Raw genomic sequence first — 20,621 nt, 5'->3', positions numbered from 1 at the left:
CGAGTTACATTCTAATATATATATAAAAAAAATCCTCTCTTCTACTTTGAGTGGGTAATACATAAAACCATCTAAATGCATATGCTCGCCACATCCATTATTCATAGACAGGTGGAAACCCAGTTACACACTTTTAGTCGCACAGTTGCTTGTCTCTCTTTTCTCTCTGTGTAGTGCTGAACCATGTTTTCCCTTTAGGTCATTCTCCCATAATGCCCACTCGAGTTTTGTCTTTCAAAGTTGGAAAACTTAGACGTCCTCTATGTTTTCTATCAGGTCTCATATTTCTGAATTGTGCAGAGCATTTATTTATCCCTCTTCCTTCCATCCAATGAGATGACGTTCACATGGCAGGCAGAGTTTTGCATGTGCTGCTCTCTGTGTAGACTCTCGAGCATTAGATACCCTATTGTTTGGAACGTCTGATGATCTGTGTATGGATTGAACACGCTCGATTATCATAGTGAGCCCTTTTCATATGTGCAGTCCAATAACAGCAGGGAGTTGAACACATGAGGCGAGAGAGAGCAACGAGCTCGGCGTGCAAAGGAATTACATGTGTTCCTTTGGAGACCTGGTCCTGACGGGGTTTATGTTTAATTTATCATCATTGAACGCTAAAGCATATACACTGAGGAGATACTGCATCAGATCTAAAAATAGAAATAGAGACGGCTTATATTTGACGAGAATGTCTTGAGGTGCGCATGGTTCTTGGTTGCAAATAATGATGGATTTGAAACCATAGTGGAATTGTCACTTTAAGATGTGTTTCCTAGAAAAGTTAATCCAAAAACCAAAAACCCATCATGGAGACGACACAGAATGAACGCAGATGTTGTTTGTGTGTACACTGGGTGTGCAAGAAGTGATTTCTAGGTTGATTTCTGTTATTTTAATTGACTTAACGGTCACAATGTGTCCGTGTCATGGACTGTTTGACTGTTGGCATAGCTGTTTTACACCAGTTTGCTAGAAGTCTATTTTAACCCTCTTATGATCATCAAGATAATGAGGCTGCCTGGATTTATTTTGATTTTATGGCTGTAGAACTGTCGAAAATTTGAATTTCTGCTCCTTTTTCACTTTCGATATCTGGCAGTTCTTCAACCCTTTAGAAATGACGGTACTGAGAAGTGAAGGTGCACTCCCTGGGATTAAACAGTAACAACCTGAGTCAGGAACCAGTACCAGGTCAGAACCCCAAAATAAAAGGTCTGTTGCGGTTTGTGTCCCTAACTTTTCCATGAGTGACTTATGTTTAAAATATAATCACCCACATACGTGATGTGAAAAATGCCTTCAGCAATTCAAACAAAAACACACCAGTAACTTCTTCTTTAACTTCTTAAATGGATAAAAAAACCTAATCCTTGTTTTCCTGCCAGGACGGCAACATAATACCACAGTCACCTTTTAAGCAGGAAGTGCACCTCCTCATCACTTAAAGAGACATTGACCGTGTCTCACTTTTGTGTGTCGAGCGGTTGTTGGTTGGCAATGTAATCCTTAAATTGGCTTTGCATCGCTCGCACAAGAGCGGCCTGACACTTTTGAGTAGCGGAATCACGTACGAGTACAGAAATGAAGTGCATTAATTTGTAATTCTCTTTTTCCATTCACGCGGCGTCGCTCCCTCTCTAGTGACTTCATTCACTTCCCTCGATTTCCTCTGTCACACTCGTCTTCCCCCCACCCCCCCCGGCCTCATCCAATTTCACGTCTCGCTCACATTTCTTTTTCGACAGCTCTCATTTTTTGCTCGTGTGCATGCTCTTGCAGGCAGTGTTTGGCCCACGAGCTGTTCTGCTGACTCTACATTTCATAGTTCACCCCCTTTACTCTCATCCTCACTCCTCCTCTGCTCCCAATCTCTCCCATCCCTTCAGCCAAGAATTTCCAAACCTCTTCCCCCCCCCTCCACTTTTGTTGTGTGCCTCTCTTCCCTCCCTCCGTCTCATCTGAGTATTTGCCTGCAGTAACTCAGTGCTGAGTTGTCCTGCTAAAATTATATGATGTCCTGGATTATTAACACTCTACCCCAGGGCAGAACTGGCCACGTTCCAGGAACCAACAATCCACATCATCCCTACAGCATGCGGGGATGTTATTTATTCATTTATTTTTTACTGTGCATCACCTCTGTGCCTGCATCACCTGTGCTGGCACTAACCCAGAACTAATTCAGAGACAATTTTTCTTAATAGAGTTGTGAATCTAGTAATAACTGGCCACATACTGTAGCTCTCCATGTCTCAGCGTTGTTGTTGCTTCCCTTTAGGGCTCACAGGCCACGCAGGAAAAATGTAAGCCCTCATGGGAACGGAATGGTAGTGTAATATTAGTCTGAGAAGGTGCGCCGGTTGATATTTATCTCACTTTTTTTTGGTCAAGACACTTAAACCGCCAGAGGACTCATCCATTTGTAGCATCTTTCGGGCCCTAATCGGTGCTTTGCTCGTGAAACCACGCGGACATGGCTCAGTCTTTTACAAGAGTGTGAATGACTACAAATGTTGAACCGTGTGCACCCAAGCAAATGGCCATTGTCAAGAATGTCATTAGATGAATCTTGGGGACAGGGGCGCTATAATAGACGCATGTGTGTGTCTCTCGTTGTGTGTGTGTGTGTGTGTGTGTGTGTGTGTGTGTGGTAATGCTTTCCAAGGTGATTGTGTGGGAGCTGAGGCAGCGACAAATACTCAGCGGCCCCATCACAGTCTAATTGTTTGCCTGCGTAATAAATCAAATGTGTCAAGGGAGATTATTTATACAAGCACTGTGTTGAACAAATGAATCACCAGTTTCCTCAACTCCGGGCTTTTTTCTTGGTTATGTGTCGGTGCCTGCAGGTTGCGTGTTTATTTGCTTGTGTTTCAGCACGACAGTACTCGTGTGTCTTTTTCTTTTTTTCCCATGTAGGACTCTGATATTCACGGGGGAGCGTGAATCGCACGGCTTCCCTCGTGCCCTCTCTGTCATTGATGTATGTGTTGTTGCCTGAATGCGTTAGCAGAGGAGGAGGAGACGCGGGGGGTGGGCGGGATTAACGTGAACAAGTCACAGGGACCCGTTTAGAGCTGCAATGTAAACGTTCCTAAGGCTCGCAGGGTGGCGACCTGTGCCTGACAGCACCTTGGTGGGATGCTAGTCATTGTCCGTGCTGTTGCTAAGCGACAGCTGAAAAGCAGTTTCAAGCATGTTTTCAGATTCCATTGACTGGTGTGATGCTCCAGCACAAAAAAAAACAAAACTGCCCTGCCCTTTTTGTCCAAAGCATGTTCCCATTTCTTATAAACCAGGAAAACCATGTCAGCATTGTAAGGACGAGTCCCCGGTGGACACACAGGGACAGACTTTAATACCTGCACTGTTGGGACGACAGTCCGCGTCAATGCGTGAATGCGTGCAGCGGTGTGTCCAAATCTACGTTATTTACAAAACCCCTTAGAGTCTAAGGAGGATGAATTATGTCAGATAAACATTTATTTTTTTTATTGACACATGGAAAAAGCTCCCCCACACACACACACTTCAAAACTGCTGTTGAAAAAAAAAAAAAAATAGTAGAAGCAATATGAAATGTGCCAAGTCAGGGTGGCTGACAAAATGCTTACTGAGGAAAGGGATAGAGCAAAGTGCCTGGTAATAGCTGAGTGCTGGCCACGGTGCGGAGCTGGATTGTGGCTCGGAGGGATGGAGACGCAGCTCCCACAGCAGCCTTTAAAACGCGATGTAAACAGTCACATGGGAGGGCAGCGGAGGTGGGTGACATGGGAGCACTCAGGCAGGTCGAGGTCAAAGTGTGCCGCAGCGTTATGGATGATTTGTAGGAGATCATGTCCGAGTGGATGCTGAGTAAGTGTCTGATGTGATTTGGGGGCTTTGCTGTACCTCTAGGCTCACTCTGTGTTCGATTTATTGTTCTCATGACATCCCTAAATTCTCCCGTCTTACTTTCCCTGTCCTCCTCCCTTTCCTTCTTTCATGTCTTTGACCAGCCGACTATGTCCTTGCTTCTTCTGTTCCTCCTCCTAAATTCCATCGCCGCATTCCTGATCTGTGGTTCCAGTGCAGAGCAGCCAATGCCCGAGGCCCGAGGCCCCGCCCCTCTCACTGGCACGGTGATGTACGAGTGGCTCGACTTTGACATCACTTCAGACTGAACGTCATAGCAACCCAGTGCTCTTCGGTTTGCTGTTTCTGGTGCTTTCTCTTAGTGCCTCACCCTCATTCTTCCTCTCCCCTCTTTATCTCTCTCCTCTTCACCAAAATGTATTTCTTTTCATTTCCACTTCTTTAAAAGACCATTTTTGACTTTCTTCTCTCTCCGACCTTAGGCTCCCTATCATACATCCGCCGATTTCTATTCTAATTATAAAGCTGGATCCACTTAATTTGTTCTGTTTCTTCCATTCACAGTCACACACACACACACAGACAGACAGACAGACAGAGAGAAGCAATACAGGCAGCAAACCAACCCTCCTCTCACGTGAAATACAGACTCTTCCCTATTCAATTACTGTTATCAAGATCAGCTCTGTTCCTGGACAACACGGCTTCGTAAAACCTGTGGTCTGATTGTCGCCGAGCCCCGGCCACTTCCTCCTATGACAACTTAGCTTTGCCAGATGTCCAGTGACTCACCTTTATTTATCAGGAGAGTTGCCCGGAGCTGCGACTAAAATACACACATTAAAAGAAGCTGCATAAAAGTGAATTATCACTCACCTTTGACTTCCAGAATAACGAGGGGAAATGTCATTGGACGTGACAGGACGTGAAGTGTGTGACCCACTTTCTGCTTTTCGCTCTCCGTCTTCCTGTTTGCGTCTCTCGCCCTCGCCTGCAGTCAGTCTGTCCTCTTTTAGCACGGGTACAGTGTCGTGAGAGGAGGGACGGAGACCTCGCCTTGTTAAAATAAAATGAGGATCACTTTTTTGGGCATCTGTGACACGTCTCCTGCCGAGTCTGTCACATGTGGTTTGAACAAAGCTTGGAGAGATTTTTTTTTTAGTCAGGGCTGCACTATGCTGGGGGTAAACAAAGTGCAGTATTTGTCTTGTAAGGATGGCCCAGTATGATATTCACTATCAATACTGGTCTAAATCACTGGATTGGATTTTGGGGAACAGGAGAAGTGTACTACATATCCCATAAATGATTCACTGTACCAACCAATGTCAGGGTGGCTGACGAAAAGGTATAGAGCAGTGCCTGGTAATAGCTGAGTGCTGGCCACGGTGCGGAGCTGGATCGTGTGATCGTATGAGCTGTGTTGACTTTCATTCACTCATCGTCTACCTCTTTATCCTCCACCGGAGGGTCGCGGGGGGCGCTGTGCCAATCTCAGCTGACATAGGGCGAAAGCAGTCAATTTCGAGTGTCCAATTTGCTCAATCCCCAAATCTGCATGTTTGGTGACTGTGGGAGGAAACCGGAGAACCAGGTCTCGAACTTGGGTCTTGCACCAACCGTGTGACTTTTGTTAAGACAAAAGCAAAGACACTGGTATCGATTTTGGAAAGGAAAAAGAGGTCTCAATTGATCCCATTTTTTATTCCATAAATATTGCGACATGCAAAAATACAGGGCTTTACTCTCATGCATTACATTATTTATCACTTGTCATCAATCACATTGTGACACATGTTTTCCCCCAAAGAGACAATGTGGGTGAAATCCATTTAGTTAATTACACGTGAACCCAGCACATCATCAAATTTAAGTATTATGAAAACAGTATGATCATCTTCATTAACACCACACTATATCTCCTGCTTTCTGTCAAGTCCTGTGAAATATTTAGTTGTTTTTTTTGTGGTCAAAAGCCAATCATGTGGAAACAACCTCACAGAAATTGAAATAATGCTATTCCCCAGTCTGGCGTGAAATTGAGGCAAAGACTCACCGCCAGAGGAAATATGTATTTTAATGTATGAGGAAACACATTCTGACACAACAGTGGCAAAGAGCTAACCAGTGCCAAAGGTTTACAATAACAAACATATAAAACAACAAGGCATTCATGCACTGGGTAAAGATGGAATTACCGTCAGATAGTGAGAGCAGCGAGAGGGGAATTTAAATAAATACCAAAATGACAAAGGGTTATTTTTAAGTTAAGTTGCACCTTTTACTGACAAATTAAGATTTTTTTTCAAGTGATTTAATAAACGAATCGTCACGTCAAAGGTCGATCCGTCATAAGCACTAATCAATGACAAGAAAATGTTCTTACCAATGCCATATTCTGCGATAATCAAATTGTAAATCTCTCCCATTAATAAACATGACTGTTTATTTCCAACTTAAATTTCTCCTTTTGCCCTGTTGTTTTTTGTGTTTCGAGTGAGGATGTCACTTGGACTGAATATTTTTTCCTTTAGGGGCAGCACTGAAATAATTTGTTCAACACAATATCTCCGTCACACAAAAATGTCTACTTCCTACTTCTACCTCTTTTATTTTATGCTCAGCTTGGAGCATGGCTCTCTCTCGTCTACAACAGCTCATTTCTCCTGCTGAAATTCTGTCTCTGGCCACATTGTTTGCACTTAATGCCCCAAAGCTTATTCCGCTCACATTGGAAGAACGCCTGCATTTTTATATTAATTATTATGGCAACGTTTACTTGAAACACAGGAACAAATATCTGCGTTTTCCTTCCTTTTGACGGTTTGAATTTATTTGCCTCATGGCTCTTTATGACCGTGCCTGTGTCATCGTGTATGTGCGCTTCATGATAATATGCTTGTGGGGTGGCTGCCGCTCTTCAGAGAGGAGGCAGCATGAGCAGTTTAAAAAGCACAACCTTAAATCCTTTCCTCTCTTCTTCTCGCTGAGGCCCCAGAAGATTAGGTTGCCAGGCAACATTAGGAAAGAATTTTCAATTAAGTCGCTCTGAGTTAGACGGACGGCACTGTCAATGGGCCCAAACCTTCCTTTCCAACATCACGCTGCTGCATGTATGAAGGGTGCACATAAAAATGACTTTGTGTGTGTGTGTGCTCCTTTTTAATTTACTGGTGCAACAGTAAAGGATTTGATGATATAAGAAATGTGCGCAGACATTTTGCTTTTAAAGACATTAACTAATTTAAAAAAAAGCTTTAGGTTTTCATCCTTAAGTAGCGTCATTATCATTCTGCAGATCAGTTCATCCACACTTTCTACTGACAGTCGGCTCCACTGATTACCTTCATGTCGAATCATTGTGAAGTTCACACATGTTCAAACAAACATCAGAGACTGTTTTCTCTCTAGAAACAAAAAAAGAACACAATTAAAGCTTTTACTCGCAGCATACAATGAATTATATTCTCCATTAAATGAGCTGATCTAAGCTTGTTCCCCTCACAGCTTCCACAGTCCTGAATGAGGACGGCCATACTAGGTCAAGTGGAGAGAGCATGGAGGTCTGGTGTCCTCGTCAACTCTCTGTGACAGTGACATGCTACTCACTCATGAGCGAAGCATTTCGTCCAGAGTACGATGCTGTAATGTTTGTACAATATACACTATGTGTAGGTTCAGCTCCTAAGTCAGACCTGACGATGTTGCTATACATATATATATATGTATATATATATGTATATATATATATATATATATATATATATATATATATATATATATATATATATATATATATATATATATATACATATATATATACTATATATAGTTGTATCCTCTTCTGTTGCAGCTGGATGCAGATGCATTTGGTATAAAAGGCAGACACCTCATTGTGCTGCACAGTAAAACATTTGATACACAATTGTTTGAAACAAGGGAACTGACTCCCAAAAATGTAAATTATAATGTTTCACATGGATTCCATTCAGTATTTGTTTATGATAAGGATGTTCCTCCATTGTTTCTTAGGGCTGAGATTTGAACTTCACTATTGACATTTTTATTTTTTATTGACTAGTTGTCTAACTTCCTCTGTATGACCTTTATTTATTTATTAATTTATATATAGATATATATATGTATCTATATATATACACATATTTAAAATTGATACCTAAATCTGTGGCAGTGAGCCAACAACCAAGATTTAACAGCGATGTGGAAAAGATCTAAAGTGCATGGAAGTGCAGAGAAGACGACCAGGTCACCTAGAAGAATTTGTTCAAATGTTTGATTTAATGAAGGATAATTTGCGAATTGGTATTGAAGTCCAGATATTAATATCAATACCCAGCCTTACACATGATCCGTCCATTCAGATCTCAGTAGCTGCTGATGTGGCACAGGTGAAGATTGTGATCATCGCTGACTTGGTGGTGCCCTGTCAGTGCCAGAGATTAGGCCGTCGTCTTCACCCCTCTGGCAGTTTACAGGCTGAAATCCAGTAGAGTTTGTAGCTTTCTCTTCAGTGCATCACTGACTCTGTAGAGCTCTAGTCCTTTTAATGGACCATCCAGAAGAAGGAGGGCAAAGGCTAATCCAAACGGATGAGTTGAGCGGCAGCTTTGGTGAAAGCTGACTGGATGGAAACCAGTATGTGTGCTGTGATCCCCTGATCTTTCTGGTGAAGTTACACAATGAATGAAAGGCCGCAAGTCTCTCAGGCAATTCTTGAATTTATCATCGACTACTTCAAAAGTAATTTACAAAACAAATAAGGTCGTCACCACTGTGAATTTGCAATCAAGATGAGTGAACTTGATGTGTTTGTGGTCATTGAAATGAACACAGGCCACTATTCGCTGTCCTTTTGGCTCTGATTTAGACTCCTGAGGGAAATATCTGGCTCGTTCTAAAGGCTTTACTGTGTTCACCAGCTGTTTGCCAAGTGTATGTGTGAAAAATGATGCTGATGAGACTGGTGAGAGTGAATCAAAGCAGTCAAGCTACAGATTGAAAAAAACTAAAGAACAAAATGACATGAAATATGTTAAAATGTTGCCAATTCAGGTGGTGCTTTTCTATATTGATTTTACAATTGACAATAAAAAAAAGTGCAGAACTTCTGTCATCCCCCAAGAGTAATAACCAAAACACTGCCAGAGTCTCTACATGACGAATGCCCAACTACCCTGCTGCAACATTTGCAATAAGCGTTCATCTCATCAAACTGCTGAATGTTCCCCGTTTATTTTTAGCTTTAGAATTTAGAGTTTTGAAACTGTTGTTTTGTTGCGTTTTCTGCCACAGTCCAACTGTTTATACATTTTTATATTACAAAATACAGAGAGAGTCCACGTGGAGCTGATCGATTTAATCAACGTTAAGTGAACTCATTTGGCATTGACTTGAATTGAACTGTTATGCGCCACAGCTTTAAGCACAACCGTGACCATGATTACACACAATTAATTGTTGTCACTGTTGTCAAATATATTGATGTATTAATAAAGTAGACAAACATAATAAAAGAGACAAACATTACTTGTGTATTTGCTTATAAAGACCAGAGATGGAAAGGGTACTGAAATATTTCACTCAAGTACAACTATTTTCATAACATTTTACTTAAGAACAAGTAAAATTACTTGTTTATAATTTACTCAAGTAAAAGTTACTCAGTTACTTTAATAACAAGGTCTGGTCCTGCAAAATTAAAGGCAATCCTTTACAAATTGCTGCCAAAATAAAATATGTAAACACATAATGTATCAGTCAAAATGGGTCAAAGGTCACAAATGCTTCATCTCACTCAGGGACCTTAATTAACACCAATTCACCTGTCCTCGTCGTTCACCTGTCCTCGTCATTCACCTGTCCTTGTCATTCACCTGTCCTTATCGTTCGCCTGTCCTTGTCGTCACGTCCTCGCTGTCCTGTCGCCGCCTGTCCTCGCGCTCAGCTCACCTGTCCTCATGTCCTCGCTCGCCTGTCCTTATCGTCGTCCTCGTTCACCTGTCCTCATCGCCTTTCCTCGCCGTTCACCTGTCCTCGCCGTTCACCTGTCCTCGTCGTTCACCTGTCCTCTGGTGAATTGGTGGTAATTATTGGTGCAATTTTTTAAAAGAAAATTCAGGCCGACATTTTTTTCCTCAGTAATGGATGTGATTTAAAACATAGTGGAGTACAGTACTTCCAAAAAAAGGTACAGATACAAATGTAGAGCATCAATTTCACTGTAAAGAAAAAAAAGGTGTATTATGGTGGCTGTGGCTTTGTCGATGTGGCTGCTTTATTTCACTGGGATGTTCACAGCACACCTCAGGAATGGTTACATACATTATAACTTAATAAATGACTGTGGGCTGACAAACGGCACAGTTTGAATTAAATCCGTACGGGAGCTCTGCTCGGTGCGTCGTTGCTGCTGCTTTTGGCTGCCATTGTCATTACCAGCACTTGATGGGATTTATTTCTGTATGTAAATGCACCGGTGATCATCAGGCATTTCTTGATCCATCTGTATTCAGAAGGAGCTGTGCGTCTCAAACTGTGTTTTCAGTCGGTTGGCACAGCGGGCAATTTACATTACCTGCTGACATGCTCCGATACACCATCTCCCAAGATGTACACACACACACACACACACACACACACACACACACACATTTATATACATATGCATATAAGCATACATAGATATGCAGCTACACACATACAGGCTTAAACATGTGCGCGCACACAATTTCCTACACAGCTGTCCTTTTAAGGACTCACATTGGCTTCCAATCGTTTGGACAGCCTAACCAAAGTGTTAATCCTAACCATGACCACTTCATGCCCAACCCTTATCTTAACCTAATTAGGGCAGGAAAGGTCCCGAAGAGGTAACAAATACAAATACACACACACACATGCTAACAATGAGCAATCGTGTCACCCCCGGGGTGTTAAACCTCTGTGGTTCTCCTGTAGGAATAACTGCGGCGCTCTGCCTCAGTCTTTAGAGTCATGGGAAGAAAGAATGGGTATAATCAGTGAGTTCACCTATTCACTCTTTCCGGGAAGAGGAGCTCATTATTCTCTGTCTCTCCTTTCTCCTTCCCCTGTTCCTTCCTTTCCGTCTTTTTTTTTGTTTGTCTCCAGCCTTCATTCTATATCCCCCGTCTACCTGTCTTCTCTTACATCTTTCATCAGTTATCGACGTCTGTTCACCAGTCCCTCTCTCACTCCTTCATCTAACCGGCTTCTATTTCTGTTTAACAGCAGTATTTTTAAATCGGCATGACTTGCTGTAGATCTGAATTGCACACACTGGTTTGGTATTTGGCCTCTGTGTGCCTTGATTTTAGGTGAAAACGTCCATCAAAGCATATAGAAGTTATCGTGGGTTATTTTGTGTTACAAATATTGTCGAGTAACAAAAGGGATGTGATTCACTGGCATCTAAAAGAGCTTAGTCCTGCAAAGTAGAGATCCTCCCTTGTTGTGGGTGATGAATACGTCCGTGCTCTGTTGGTAGACCATAAAATATTCCATTTTCCTTCCCAGCGTGTAACCAGCTAACAGATGTTTTGACCTTTTAAATCAGGTGTAGGAGAGGAATGAATTACCTTTAAAATATGGAGGTGCCTTTCCCTGGCACCATATTTGAGAGAAATATGTGCATTTCTACACAAACAGACACAGACCTCACACTTTCTGATCATTTCCACGGGTGAAACCGTACGTTCCTTGACAGAGAACCCTGCAGGTTTGGTCGTCCAGGTGTGGAGTGCTACTGTCAGCACGAGAGTGGAGCTGCTGTTATCCAGCTACAGTTTCTCATCAATGAGGTGAGTTAAAAAAACATTTTCAATCACCTATTTTTGAAGCCTCAAGATTCATGATTTGACCAGAAATTCACCTGCAACCAGGCATCTATTGGATGATACCAGCTGTCAATCACACCGGTGTCCACTAGTGCTGAGCGGGTGCACGACTGGACGTGACGGATATGCATCCGGTGGAATCCCGGTGTTGGGGTACCAATTATGTAGGCAGTTACGGCCGTTTTCATGCTGTGAAGACTTTGACATTTTGTAAAAATACCATGATTGATGTGATGATTTTTGGTCCTACCACCCAGCACTTGTGTCCACCGTGTTTCCACCGACTCGCCTTGGCACGGCACGGTTAAGTAGCGTTTCTACTAGCATGCTACCAGGTACCTGCTCTGGCTAGGTTCCAAGCGTGCTGAGTAGGTACTATGTGTGACGTCATCAGACTACTTAGACTGATTAGTCAGAGTGCCGCCACAGGAAGAGACGTCTGACACAAGAATCAAGGCGAACAATCCCGAACTGTAGATAAGTTGTAGTTGTTTTCTAAGATAAGTGTCGAACTGGCCAGTCAAGGCCAGTGGAGGTGAGCTGGGACCATAGTGGAAAAGAGTCATTATGTGCCATGCTTTATCTTCAGTTTTCTTTATAATGGGAACATAATCGATATCATGTTCTAAGACCATTAACTCCTGAGGTATACGTTTATGACATTATAAATAAAGGCTCAGTTTGCCATACACCGAACTCCTTAGACCGTCTCGCTTTTCAAAACTGGAAGAATATATTAATTTTATATGCAGTACACTCGCCACAAAAGCCCAGTGTGCTGTCTTACAATCTGTAGACCTGGAGGCAGATTCAAGGATGTTCATCCCTGTTAATCACATCTCACTAAAATGTGCAAAAAAATACTTCCTCCCCGTGTGCCAGTGAAGGTTGTGTAAAATTGCTCACCTGGCTTATCGGCTCATCTTTCTCCACTCGCTCCTTGTTTTAACACAGTGAGCTCTTCTTCTTCTTCTGCCATGTACGCTGCCAAGAGTAAAAAACAGCCGTTCAGCAATTTTGCCCTGCTATGAGTAGGGTTGCATATTGATTCTCATTCTCAACAACATTAAACATTGATGCAGAGAATATTATTATTTTTTAAAGTCATGAAAATATGCAAGCGCTCTTAAATAAAGAGATACCCACACTTTTATTTTCCTTCATTTCATCATATACTGCATATGAATATTGACATCCTAGCTAACAATGGTTGGTTCCCAGAACGTTCTGGGAACGTTACCTTTTGATTGCGGGAACTTTCTCTAAAGGTTCTCCTGTGTTTTCCTAATGTTAGTTTTTGGTTGCACCTTTGGTTGCCAGAACGTTCCCACAACTATACTTTGTCACAGCCCTCATACAACCTTTAGTTGTTCTCTGAAGTTCTCTAAAGGTTCCCAGAACGTTCCCCTAACATTTTATACATTAACAAGTATTATTATTTTAAACTGTACACAGTAGTAGACATAGTTGCAGTCTTAGATGAATGCAGAGACAAAGTTGATAGAAAAGTTTTATTTTCAATTAACCAAAATCTATACAAGTATATATATATATATATATATATATATAAAAATAAATGTATATATAAATCAAGTTTTATTTTCAATTAACCAAAATCTATGCAAGTTTAAATGAAATAAATATATAGTTATGTACATATATATAATCAAATCAAATAGAAAACAAACTCCAAATACAAAATAATAGTCGTAGTAGAGATAAAATTACACCCAGATAGTGGTTTGCACTGTATCTAAATTGCCTGTAAACAATTTGGTGGGGAGTTAATGGTCTCAGATGCTAGTTTCAGGTCTTCTTCAATAGCACATGATGTCAGTAATGTCAATGATGTTCCCATTTAGAAGACAATAGATGCTAAACATGGCACAAATACGTGGACACCAGTGAGACTGACAGACAGATGGTATCATATGAATATGTGACATCTGTGAACATTTAAAATACTATCATGAACATTTTGAGGCTTCACTATGGTGATATTCTGTCCACTTTTCATTTTCGGTATACTGTATGCTACTTCCACTCAGCACAGCTCATAAGAACCATGACTTTGTTCTGTATCGACAACAGTGGTGCGTTTTTAAACAGCCTACCAAGAGGACGTTGAATGGAAACAACTCTTTATAACTATTATTGTGGTTGTTTGCATCAAACCACCAGAAAATCACAGATTTGCAACTCACTGCTTCGTAAAAAACCCCAAAGAAAAACCAGCTAGGCTGAAATAAGCACTTCTGTCACATTGTGTGATTGACAAACTGCGAACATGCCCGCAATACTGACAGCACCTTCTGATTCATATTCAAAAAAGTTTGAATGACTTTCTTGACTGATTCATATTTATGAGAGAGGCAGTATTTCATGGTCAGTTTGTGTGTGTGTGTGAGTGAGTGTGACTCAGCAGCTCAAACATACCCTGAGGGAGAGGAAGATGATTTTTTAGTGCCTCCCACATGCTCACATAGACTCATATACATCTTATGAATCACCATGGCTACCTGGGAGAAAGCTGCCTGATTTAAAATCAGCCTGCGTTTCCAGGGAATGAAGTCTGACTCACGCATGTCGCGCTTAAAGGCAAAATGTGCCGTCGTCTGTCGATCTAATCCTTAACATCCCTTTAGTTAGAACTCACGTGGATGATGCCTTTTATTTGAAATCATTGAGTTTGTGAATACATGATGAAATGCCTCCTGTGTTGTGACAGGGTGCACTGGTGAGCGCTTTGGCCGATGACACCGTCCATTTGTGGAACCTGAGGCAGAAGAGACCAGCCATCCTTCACTCCCTTAAGTTCAACAGAGAGAGGTAACAGGTTCACACACACACATACACACACACATCACTGCAAATGCTGTAAAAGTCTGCAAAGTCCATCTTGCTGCCACTCTCTCTCTTTTTTTCTCTCCCTCCTCAGTGAGGCCATCACACTTGCTTTGGTGTGACGTGAATGTGGGGCAGTGTCACAGTTTGCTGTGTGTGTGTGTGTGTGTGTGTGAATGTTCTTTTTCACTGACTGTCATACTGTATGCAAACAGACAGCATTTCATTTGGCAAATGTGTCCGTGTGCCTGCAGAACTGTGCACAGGGCAAAGGAGGAGAGGAGAGGCGACGCTGATGCGTTCACACACACACACACACACACTCTCTCTCTCTCTTTCTCTCTCTCTCTCTCTCTGTTGGCCCAGAACTAAACACTCATTATTTGGATCACTTGCTCTGCCTCTGATGCTTCCCTCATCCCTGGGCCACAGGTGTAAACTCACCCAAACACCTGAAGGTTTACGCCGGCAGGTTGTTACACACAAATAAACAAAAACATTAGGAAAAAATTAAGTCACTTAGGAGAAGGATATCCATGACCGCTCATTTACTTCATCACCTAATGACGGTGACTTAAATGCAAACCTTATATTATTACCAGTCCTATTTTAAGGCATATAGTGCAGAGCGGAAGGGATTTGAACTTGTATGTGAAGGGTGGCTGCTTTGAATCCCCACCAATCCCCATTGCTAAATTGGCCTTAGCCATGGAATGGGCCACATCCAGTGTACCCCAAGTGTTAGTCCCTAGTCTGGATTAATGAGAGGGTTGCATCAGGAACAAGAACAATCTCTACCAAATCAAAATATAAAATTAATAAAAATAATAAGGCATATAGTTCATAAATACATGAAAAATGAATCCCCCCAATTTGAAATATTGACTGGGTTGAGGTCGCTTCAGGTTGCTGGGGTAATTAACTGAATTTGTTCATCAAATTTTTATTTTCGTCAACTTAAAATTCCAAGTCAGACTTTTTTGTGAGAGGACCTACTCTGACATTTCAGAATTGCAGCTGCAGTATTTCCTGATGAAAGCATCATTTTGGATTAAGAAAGAATTCATGAATAGTAAAAGGTTGCAAAAGGTCAGTCCTACACAGATGCAGATGCAAATGAGCTATTCAGCTAACTCTGGTATAGACCTGGTTCTGCACGTGGTCCCTGTCATCGTAAGGTAAAAATATCACTTTGACTCTAAGGAATTAAAGCCAAAACTGGGACTAAAAAAACATGCGAAAAGGAGCAGGGTGCATTCCTGCCTACATTCCATGACTCAAATGCAAAATCACTTCACCTAAAAGAAGTTTGTGTCACTGTCTCCTCCCATCACAAACACAGTTCTAACCCATCAGAGGTAATTATATCACTGACCATCGATCTGTCACCGTGGACGTGGTTACGACGCTAAAACGTCAGAGCTAGTGATCCACGAGGACGCTGATGTGATGGACAGGTGGCCAGCAGCGGCTTTGAGGGCGGGTTGTGTTCTTTGCGGAGGCGCTTGACCACCTCTGACATTAAAAGAACCAAAACAAACAGCGTCAGAGAGGAGGCGAGTCACTGCGGGAGACACAGGAACAGCCTCGACGTCACTCGAGACATATGGAAGTGGAGAAGGAAACAGAAGCAACTCCTAGAGGAGTCGTAGCGAGTGGAGAGAAAATACGGCTTGTGAGAGGAGGATTTGATGAGGATTGCAAAGTAGAAATAGCAAGGGAAATAACAAATAATAATAAAAAAAGGTAAAGGTGAGCAGGAGTAAAGCCACTTTTCATCCCCTGGTTAAAAATGAAGGAGAATAAATTCTGCCTTTCACGGCTCATACATATGTAAAGACTGGTCAATTAAACATGAAACTGCAAATGGACTCAAAACTACAGTTTTGTTTTACCTGACAGTTGCTCTTTTTCTGCCTATTGTACAATACTTATACTTATAAATCATATAACCTGTTAGTGACAAGTTTTCATCTTTACCATTAGATTTTCAGCTTATATAGACACAAAACAATAGGTGAGGGTTTTGAGATGAGTCCTGCAAAAATGTTCTGGCAACCTGTCAACAAAATGTCCTCTGTGTCATGGAGAGTAATAAAAATGACAGCAACTTCATGTGTGGAACACTTATAGCCTCTTAAATCCCATATAACGATTATAAAATGGAAACAACTCTATATAGGACACTATATGAATGGTACATCCCTGCTGTTTGTGTCATTTATAGCAAAGGAGATCTACAGCGCCAGTGCTGTGCAGAGAGAAGGAGGCGTTTTCACTCTGGCAAAGACAGAGCACTTGTGGTATGGACAGGCTGTCATGTCATTTTTGGCGCTCACTGTGCTGTGGGTCTGCATGGAGTGTGGCCCAGGCAGAGTTAGCAGGCCTGCAGGATTATGCTCTCATCATACAGTTTAGTCAGAGATCCACGATTGGACAAAAGGCTGCGAATAGTTCCTCGCCGTGTGATGTTTGTTTTTGTAAAAGTGTGAACACACCTCTGGAGTTGTCAAAGGAAAGACAAGGTTATCAGTTAAGATTTATTTTGTAGAAGTGTTGCAGGATGGAAACTGACTCGTCCTGTAACGGTGTTGGTCACCGGCTGTCTCTGCCATTCACTTTTTTTTTTCTATTTGCCCATGCTCCCTTGTTTTTCACCCCCGTCTGACTGTGTGTTCAAAGCTTGGCATTAACTTGTCAGGGTGAAGAGGACACGGCAGCCATTTCCTGCATCAACAAAAGCACAGTCACCCAACCAGAACTGCCTCGACAGTCTCCTAATGGGGTGCAGCAGGAACAAAAAGAAACAACATCCTGTCACAGAGCCAAATGAAACATTCATGTTCAAACTGACCCAAATATTTCTTTACCTGCATTATTAACCACAGAGATGGTTTCTGATTGGACCTCGCATCTGGGTTAGTGGGTGTGCGCTCACGTGTACCTTAAGAAACACTTACTTTTATTTTTTTGTTTGAATTTAAACTTAATTTAACCTGAGAAACAAACTTACCAAGTTTGGTAGGAGAAAGAAATGAAGTGACACATGAATTGATTCACTTTCACTGCTTTCTATTCAATTTTTGCATAGAAAATCAAAAAGCACTGCAGGTATGTCAGTTCCTTCCTTCCTTCCTCTCTTCCTCCCTCCCCAGCTCAGTATTTAAGTTGATGTAGAAGAAAGACCTGGAGCATCAGCCTCCACTCATCCTTCCTTCCATCGTTCCGTCCTTCCTCCCTCCCTCCCCAGCTCAGTATTTGAGTTGATGTGGAAGGAAGACCTGGAGCATCAGCTTCCTTCCTTCCTTCCTTCCTTTCCTTCCTTCCTCCCTCCCTTCCTCCCCTCCCCCTGCCTTCCTCCCTCCCTCCCCAGCTCAGTATTTGAGTTGATGAGGAAGGAAGACCTGGAGCATCAGCTTCCTTCCTTCCTCGTTCCTTCCTTTCTTTGTTCCATCCTTCCTTCCTCCCTCCCCAGCTCAGTATTTAAGTTGATGTGGAAGGAAGACCTGGGCATCAGCTTCCTTCCTTCCTTCCTTCCTCCTCCTCCCTTCCTGCCTTCCTCCCTCCCCAGCTCAGTATTTGAGTTGATGTGGAAGGAAGACCTGGCGCATCAGCTTCCTTCCTTCCTTCCTTCCTCCCTTCCTGCCTTCCTCCCTCCCCAGCTCAGTATTTGAGTTGATGTGGAAGAAAGAAAGACCTGGAGCGTCAGCATACACTCACATCAGATCACAGGCACTAGGACAGAGGAGAGAAGGGAGGAGAGGAGAGAAGCCGAGACAGACTGGGCCTCAGCCAGAGAGCAGTGAGTCAGTCTGTGGGTTGGAGTGTGGGGATACAGGGAGCGCAAGAGAAATCCTGTCGAGTCATTCTGGCGTAGGATGCTCTCGTCACCTCGTGGCCTCGCAGCAATGCGTTGCAGGTTTGGATGCTGTCGTCAGTGCAGGGTGATCTGATGGGAGATAATTGGTGGAGGGGGTTAGCAGGGGTCACTACATGCACACTCATTTACAAAAATGAGATCTTTTTGTGAGGACATTTCTGGAACAGGGACTCACTGTGTTCTTGATACATGTGGGTTTAGGCACTCGGAAAGATCAGTCACTTTCTATCAGTAATTAAGCAGCATAATGTGATCTCAGTGGCAGTCGCACAGTTCCTTTTACATAAGACTCTGGTTTGGTTTTCAACATCAGTGCGTCAAATAAATAAGAACATAACACTACTGAGTAGGCACGAGATGATATGAACATTTGCCATCACAATTATCCTCACCAAAATAATTCAAGACATTATTGCGATGACTGTTTTAATTTATATTATTTATATTAAAACAGGACTGTAGGTTGTTGAGTTACACAGGATTTTCAAGTCATTCAAATGAAATCATTCACCACGATTAACTTATTGTAAGAGCTTTTTATCATGCTCACTACATTTGTGCTTTTATATCTCTTTCTCCTCCTTGACCTAATACTTGTACACGTGCTCTGTATTTTTTAAAACAGTGATAGTGAGGTAATGTCTGTGTAGTTGAAAATAAGATGAAGTCGCATACTTGAATTGATTTTTGGACGTGCTCTGTGTTGGAGTGGCTAATCAGATTAGATTCCTCTTAACTGAAACCATGCTTGGCCTGTCAGATTAGAATAAACTTCTCCATCCAGTTTGGATTTTTGCCAAATAGATACTGCACGCCCACCCATATCTGTATAATTTGAATTTATTCTCCAACAGCGATGGGCAGTCACCCTTATGTCTAATGTTCTTGCTGCTAAATAATAACACTTCTCTGTGTTGTCTCATCACTACTCTCTAACTAAAGCGAAAGCAACATCTGTATTTTCAATTACTGTAAGATGGCTTTGTAACAGTAATGGCCAGATGGGATGGTGGCAGATAAACATATGTTGCTTCGATTAAACTGCAGTTTTATTCTCATACATGATCAATATTCAAACTAGGACTGTTTGAAAATAATCGTTTCTAAGACAAATCGCAGTAACAACATTGACGCAATGAGAGCACTTCACAATCCATTATGGTCAATTAATGTTGCTTGATAATTTCCAGTTGCTAGAAGCTTTGTTTCTATTTCCTTTTTTACAGATATGTTAAAATTCACATCTAAGATCATATTTATGCGACTGCTTTAACTGATTAAAAAGTAGCCTTGTGCATTCATATAGAAAAAAAGCACAGGCAGTGCATTGTGGAATCGAATTGATTTGAATCATTGACGTGACAAATCATACTCAGATAGAAAAATGAGACCAGTGAAGATTCTCAGCCCTAATGGTCTGCAGCTGTCTTTCTTCTAATGGTGCATTGAACCACTTTTCATCAGTGGGTTTAGATATATTACATTAAAATGTAAGTGTTGTATTGTATTATATTATATGTTATTTTCTAAAGCAAAGATGCACCTTTTGTACCACAACATTAGTCTGTACAGAGTATTAGAGACACTGGTAACAAAAAAATGTTGATAGAAAGAAAACAATAATAAAACATCATTTTGAGATTAAAGTCAGAGTTCGAGAAAAAAGTCAGAATTCTGAGAAACAAATCTGAGATTAAAGTCAGAATTGAGATTAAGATTAAAGTCAGAATTCTAAAGAAAAAAATCTGAGATTAAAGTCAAAATACTGAGATTAAAGTCAGAATTCAAGATGGAAGTCAATACTCTTCTGTAAATCTGCCATTAGATTTAATGTAATAAAGGTTTATGTTGTAAACGTTTACTTCCTACGACCAGATAAAGGCAATGAAGTACATCTAATAACTGATTGTCTAATGACAAACAGGCTCTGATGGGAACGTCCCATAAATTCCTGCCTTTTCTAAAATGAACCCTCTCCCTCCCTCAAATCATTTCTCAGTGAGCCATGCTCTTCTACATCCAGCCCAAAGTGTAGTTAGCCTCAGGTGTGTGTGTGTGCGCGCGTGTGCGTGTTTGTGTGTGCGCGTGTGTGTGTGTGTGGCAGCCCTCACTGTCATTTCAGAGGCAACGTGATTGGCCCTGAGCCTTCAAGCTGGCAACTGCCT

General features: G+C 41.8%; 1 protein-coding gene across 6 annotated transcripts in view; it reads left to right on the top strand.

Annotated features, from left to right (window-relative positions):
• stxbp5a (syntaxin binding protein 5a (tomosyn)) overlaps window positions 1-20,621 on the top strand; it is an 82,261-nt gene that overhangs the window by 18,845 nt on the left and 42,795 nt on the right. For all 6 annotated transcript variants that reach the window (XM_044048784.1, XM_044048783.1, XM_044048787.1 and 3 more), the window contains 2 exons: window positions 11,615-11,696; window positions 14,461-14,561. In XM_044048784.1, coding sequence (XP_043904719.1) covers window positions 11,615-11,696; window positions 14,461-14,561 — 183 coding nt within the window. The remainder of the gene's footprint in view (window positions 1-11,614; window positions 11,697-14,460; window positions 14,562-20,621) is intronic.

Source organism: Solea senegalensis, linkage group LG17, assembly GCF_019176455.1.
Source record: "Solea senegalensis isolate Sse05_10M linkage group LG17, IFAPA_SoseM_1, whole genome shotgun sequence".
Lineage (NCBI taxonomy): Eukaryota > Metazoa > Chordata > Actinopteri > Pleuronectiformes > Soleidae > Solea > Solea senegalensis.
This window is presented reverse-complemented; position numbering and strand designations above follow the sequence as displayed.